At 31.8% G+C, this 6,812-nt stretch overlaps 1 protein-coding gene across 5 annotated transcripts in view; it reads left to right on the top strand.

The window, feature by feature from the left end:
• Positions 1–2,285: 2,285 nt before the first annotated feature.
• Positions 2,286–6,812, top strand: part of LOC119615197 (nephrin) — a 306,013-nt gene continuing 301,486 nt past the window's right edge. For all 5 annotated transcript variants that reach the window (XM_037971292.1, XM_037971298.1, XM_037971284.1 and 2 more), the window contains exon 1: positions 2,286–4,950. In XM_037971292.1, coding sequence (XP_037827220.1) covers positions 4,593–4,950 — 358 coding nt within the window. In that variant the 5' untranslated portion in view covers positions 2,286–4,592. The remainder of the gene's footprint in view (positions 4,951–6,812) is intronic.

Genomic DNA, 6,812 nt, shown 5'->3' with positions numbered 1-6,812 from the left:
AGAAAATTCCCGAACCAGTGCTCATAAGAGTTTTTGAAGAGTAAAGAGTGATATCGCACTCTGGTTAGTGATAGATATGATTGATTTATGCCTCAAATTCGATCTATCTACATATAGATGTGAATGTTAAGTACGTCTAGCAATACCTAGACTGGTCTGAGGTTTTGAGGCATTACAGAAAACGTCATGAATTGCTTTTTGCATAGGTTTTTCTTTAAGTTGTTCAGGTTGTGCCTTGCAGAAGTTCAGTCTTTCTTGACATACTTATTGGTCTATAGGCTTTTAAGGTATTATGGTTTAACTCCCTGACTTTGGGAATAAATACAACCTCTGAAATTATTATACCAAGTAGTTTCTGAATACATAGTCTACTAAACACTGGCATTGTTACTGATCTTTACAGCAAAGCTATGAAAATGGTATCTAAACGTGTGGATTTATAGGTGTTAGAAGAAGTGCTCAGCTATGGAACTTTTTAGTTCAACAAAGCAGATTTGGAACGCAGCAAGGTTTCTAGATCACAATCTCTATTATCGTTATCCCTGTAATTTCTTATTTTTGGAATCCTCTAATATTCAGAAATACGTACTTATGTACATATGTATGTATGCTTTTAAGTTATGAGAACACTCTGCACGATACGTTACGATACGCAACATATGTGTGTCCACCACTTATTATACAATAAATAAATAAATACACACATCCAAGTCATACACAGACAGTCGTCAGTGAGTACGATGATAATTGAAATAATAATGGTTGGGAGGATTAAAAGATTCACAACAAAACAATTTTGAATTGTAGATATTACGACAAGAACACAGAGCTTTGAGAGTGGGAGAAACGAGGATGAGTATTTGTCAAAACAATAAATAATAATGTTAAAATGAGAACATAAAAAGAATATGCAAAATAAACAAAATCAACATTTAATTGAGAGGAGTTTTTGACATATGTACAAGCAGAAGAAGACAAATGAAAAAAAAAAAGAAGAAGGAGACTAGGAGCAGAGCAGAAGAAACAGATGTAAAGGAATAACATAAACATTCAATAAATGTCAAAATAACATGACAAATAGAATAATTGAATCAATTTATTTGTGAACAACTTATAAATACTTATTATTATTTTTGAGCAGTAACTAATACATTTTTTGTTTAATGTGTATTATTAAAAATTATTTTGTATTTATTTCTTTTTTGTTTTTCAAAATACGTTTGCAGTTATTCTTTAAATTTTAAAGCCGAATGAATATTTTATTTTTGATTTTCATTTGATATGAAACAAAACAAAACACCGAAAACGCTTGAAATTAAATTCCAGCTTCCTTTAGACCGGCGCATTTCACAAATAATTTCTCAATTTCTATTTTTATTATATTTTTATGATGTGCCAAATAAAAAACACAGCAAAACGACGGCAACCAACAATCACACAATTCCCTTTGAGCTGAATACAGTGGAAGCAGTGATAAAATAACATCTCTATGTACTTGAAATCATCACTAAAACATAGGATGGAAAGTGTAAATAGTTGTTTAAAAATTTCCAGTTTCCACATTCGAATTTCGAAAGTGAAACTCCTGCTGTGTTTAACAGTTTCATATTTCGTTTCTGTTTGTCGTGTGACTACTCTGGTGGTGGCTCCAAACGACTGACAGTTTATTTTTGTAAACACATTTTTAACCTTCGTTTAAAAGCGCACACCATCACACATACAACACTGCAATAAACACATGTTTGTTTATTGTTTTTTTCTCTCCCTGTTTATAGTTGTTTTGTTGTCTTTCTTGTCTTGTTTCTTTTTGGTCTCAAGAAGAAGCTAACGAACGTATTTAAGAATAAAAACAAACTTTTTAGAGTTTTGTTTAATAATTGAGAAAAATCTTTCACGCTCTCTCTCTCTATCTAGCTCTCTAAGGCTCTCTTTTTAACTGGTTTTCCAACTCTCTTGTAATAATTCTAATTTGACGCATATGCGTCACTCAGATATCTGGTAAGATTTGACTCTCAGAATCCATTAGGCTTGACTCTCATTACGTAGTAAGTATATCTTGCAGCCTCCACTTTTTTCCAAACTATCAAGTGTTTTTGTATAGAGTGCGTTTACATGGCTGAGCCAGACTATGTTGTTTCTCTGTTATATGTGGCTGTCACTGTTCACCCAGAGAGTGATGTTGTCTTGGCAGGAGAGTGTATGGGAAAAACTCTTGCATGTGTGTGGTGTTTTAGCTGTTGCGCTGCAGTTTTGAGTTTGCCTATGCGGAAACTGCCGTTAGTTCGGTTTTAGCTCTGAAACGGTATTGACGGTCTTTAAGCTAAACTACGCGCACACTTTTTTCATTTCAACAATTTGCTAAGCAAAAAAAAGATACAAAATACAAGTGTTGGAAAATAGCATCACATCAATAACAACAACATGCTTATTGTTCAACTGTCACCTATTTTCAACGAGAATTTTTATTAAATTATCCTTAACTCGACTAAAGTATAACAAAAAGAAACAACGTTTAAAACATCTATAGGGAAATTTGAAATGTCAGAAAAAGTGTTTTCATTAAATCTCGTTTCCAAAAATAATGTAGAAATAAGAAAAAATACATGATTTTGTTAAAAATTTAAGAAAATTTAAATGTGAGTACCATTAACAATGGAGAAAAGTGCGTGAGTGTGTAAAAAAATTGGAAAAATAAAAATTTATGCAAAGTGAAAAATTTGAGAAAATTTTTTAAATAATTAAATGTTTTTTAGTGTAATTAACGCTTAACGTTTACTAACGTTTTTCAGAGCTTTTAACAATTTTAACGGTCGCGTTTAAGTGTATGTGTGTGTTTCAACATGTCGCAAGATGATTAAATTGTCATTAACTTTTTCCCATGGTGGACTCTAAGAAATGCCTGCCTGCTGCTTTAAATAAAAAAGAAAAATTTAATAAAGATTTTAAAGTGAAAAAGGAAAAGAAAAAGTTTTTTTTCGGCTAGTAAAACAAAACAAACAAAAACCAAAAATAAAATAAATTAAGTGAGTAGTGAGTGAGTGAATGAGTGACACAAGTGTTTATAAACGTTGAGCGTAGCACGTTTATGGGGCTTAATTAGCAGCACACAGATAGTTTCAGCTGATGTAAGCATTAAATCAAAACGCCTGCACAAAACACAAACATAAGGAGGAAAAGAACAAAACAAAGCATACAACAAATTGAAATAAATCCTTACAGAATAGACAAAACTCGTATACTGGTCACAAACCCAGCAAGATATTTTATTGAACTGTCTGTCAGCCCAAACAAACTAACCAACCCACCCACCCATATAACGGGTTTCATTCATGCTCTTATATAAACATCTTTTTTAGAACATCACATCCCAGTGTGCAATGTACATGTATGCGTGGCTGCTTGCGTGCCTGCCACAGTGTGTGAATGAGTTTGTATGAGTGTGTGTGTATGTATGAGTATTTATAGAATCCAAGACGACAGACAAAGGACCCCCACATGAGTCGATGATATTTGTTGTTGTTGATTTGTAATGTGCACAAGTATTGGTAATGGTATTATAACAATTTAATGTTATGCGTTTGTTGCCAAGGATATATCATCTCAAATAAAAAGGAACAAACAGCAACAACAACAATTACAGCAGCATCATAAAAATAGAAAATATTGAAAGAGAAGAAAATGATTTACAAATTGAAATGTTTATAAAAAGGCGTTTTTATGGCCAAAAAACAGCACAAAATCATCAGCCGCTAAACGTATGAAAATTTCAGGCTAACTGAATTTGGTTGGTTGGCCGTTCGGTCAATGGCCCCTTTTTTTAATCATTGACAACTACTACTACTATTGCAACTCCTTCTACTATTGCTGCCTTACAAACAGCAACTAACTGCCCCTTGGCTCATCATCAACATTATACTGTGTAACTCAGTTTTTCCATGCACATACATACAGCAACTGTATGGATGGACCCAGTAAAGTAATCCTAAATAATACAGAAAATTGTAAGAAAAAAAAGCATAAAAAGGAATTCTTAATAAAATGTCAGAAATGCCAACAGCATCGACATTTCAATTTTAAATGTGTGTATGAATGAGTGCGCTATTTTTATTTTCGCCCAAAATCACAGGAAACAAACAAAAAAGCGAAAAAAAACGAAAAAGATAACTAACGAAAAGTTTTCCGAAAAACAAATATTACAACTTGATCATAAAAGGACACAAACTAGAGCAACAATTGCACAAAAAAAAAACAAAAACAAATTTGAACAGCCAAAAACAAACTGACAACCAGTAATAATGTTTTCATCAACACAAATCATTTTGTGTTGCTCTTAGCGCTGCAAAAAATAAATAATTGTTTAACAAAAAATCCCCCCTCCCCAAAAAAAAAAAAAGAATTTAATTAAAACAACAACCCCACTTTACAACTCGACTACTCTACTCTCGACTCTTTAACATATTTTCAACAACCAAAACAATTATACTTTGACCAAATTATATACCAAAAAAAAAAAGGAAATAAAAAACCCAAATTATAAATAAAATCTAAAAGAAACAAAATATATTTAAATTTATTAAAAAAAAAAACAGAAAATGCAAAAAATAATAACCCAACAATCATTGAACTCTTCTACTGTTGTGGTGGTGGTGGCGGCTGATGTCTTTAGCAAAATGAAATTAAAAGATCCTTTGGAAACGCCTTTCAAGTTACAAAAAACGGATGTTGCTGTTGTAGCTGCTTCTGCCCCCAGCAATATATGTCAACATTGTCATCGTCTTTATCAGGAAAAGCATTATCAGCAACATAACGAACGTCATCATCATCATCATCACCAACAACAACAGAAACACCAACATCATCAGCAGCATCAACATCAGCATCACCATCATCGCTATCGCCAGTCAACAGCAGCAATACATTGGATTAAAAATCTTCATTTCGTCTGGTTTGGTAAGTGCAACAACCAACACTTGTAAATGCATCATTTTCAGTTTTATTCAATTCTTTTTTTGTCATTCGTCGTTTTGTTGCATGTGCATTAAAATAATTATTTTTGCATATTTTTTTATTATTTTTACTTGGCTCCGTTTTTGAAAGTCTTTTTTAACTTCATATTTTTTTCTTTCTTTCTTTTTCGTTTTGTAAATAACAATTACTATATTTGTGAGCTGCTGTAAAAAAAATAACAAAGTAAATAAAACAATAAAAAGGGATAAAGCTGAAAAAAAGCATTAAATGTTGCTTTATTTACTTATCATTATTTGTTTAAGTTTTTTTATGTTTTAGTGGTGATAGTGATTCTCTATTTGAATATGCAACATCGAAGTAGTTTAAAAGTTATTTTTTATTCAGATCAAAATTTTATAGAGTGAAGTGACTTCGTAATAGATATATTTTCGACTTCTTAAACATTCTAGTTGAGGACTCTGTACTAAATTAAAACTACACCTTTTGTCAGATTTGGACAAGTGGAAAAAATACCGAAAAATACTTAGTGGCCTATTGATGGCCGATGTTTCCCGAGAAAAAAATCTCGAGACTTCGAATATATGTTACATAGATAAAGTAGATGTTATACCAACAGCTATGCATTAGTCAAGGCTGATAAGGTCGACAAGTATTCTTAATTATATTCACTCTTTGCCAAAATATACTGTCAAATTGATTTGGCTTTCAGGATCCAAAGGTAATCGGGGAAATGAAATTTTCAACAAATTTTTTGTCGTAAAATTAAATTTATGTTCTTCCATATCGAGTGGTCCACTTTACCCACTTCCAGATAATCCAAAATGCTCTAGTTTTGTCTTTTGCGGAAAAAGAAATAGAACTTTTGGTCTTTGATACAAACTCGTTAAGGCTTCAAAATATACTATCGAATAGATTTGGGTTCCAGGACACAAAGGTAATCGGGGAAATGAAATTTGCAACGAATCTCCCGTATCGAGTGGCACAATATGTTAACTCCTGTTGGCGCCAGTTTTACTCTAATCCAATTTACGCATTCCGATATTGCCTGGATGCTAATGTTGTAATTAGAAAGACGATATATATTTCTGGTTCTGGGTCTTCAATATGAAACCCTAAACCTGTTTTATCCCCAAAGTTAGAGCCATCCGGATTCCTAACGTCATAACAATGGACCAAATGTTATCCGGATATAATATAATCCAAACTTTGCTGTTCTACATTAATCTTTAAATACTTAATTATTTCAAAATGTTTTACATTATAAATTCATTTCAATTCATAGTATTTTCCAAACTTTCCTAATAGTGTGCACTTAGTTCGATGTTGAATGAATGAAATGATAACTAATCATTCATTCATTCATTCACTCATTTATTCGCTTATTTTGTAAACATACTTATGTTGTACGTACGTACGTATGTACGTATGTACGAGTAATTGATGCACAAATTGTGCACGATGATGTGTAACTACTCTGGTACTAAACAAATTGTTTTATGTCTGTATTTGTTGCAACTATGAATTCTATTTATCAACAAACATTTATACATAAATAACATTCAGTCATTTATTTATTCATTCACATTCATGCAACAACCAACTCGTACGTACATACGTACACCTGTTCAGTTGTTTATAAATATGTATGTGTGTGTAAGTGGCAAGTACATGAAAACAATTTTCCAGTTTTAAAATTGCACATTTGCTAAATGCACTTTTGATATTTTACAGGTCAGTGTACTCATACTTAGAAAATAAATAAATAAAAAAATAAGTGCAAACAAATACAAAAAAAATTAAATAAAGTACATTTTGTTAAATTAATTATTGCGAAAAAGGCGAAC

Source organism: Lucilia sericata, unplaced genomic scaffold, assembly GCF_015586225.1.
Source record: "Lucilia sericata isolate MDLA Ls3-8-SP2 unplaced genomic scaffold, ASM1558622v1 Contig000046F_arrow, whole genome shotgun sequence".
Taxonomy (NCBI): Eukaryota; Metazoa; Arthropoda; class Insecta; order Diptera; family Calliphoridae; genus Lucilia; species Lucilia sericata.
The sequence above is the reverse complement of the archived record's forward strand: the minus strand, read 5'-3'. Positions and strand labels throughout refer to the sequence as shown.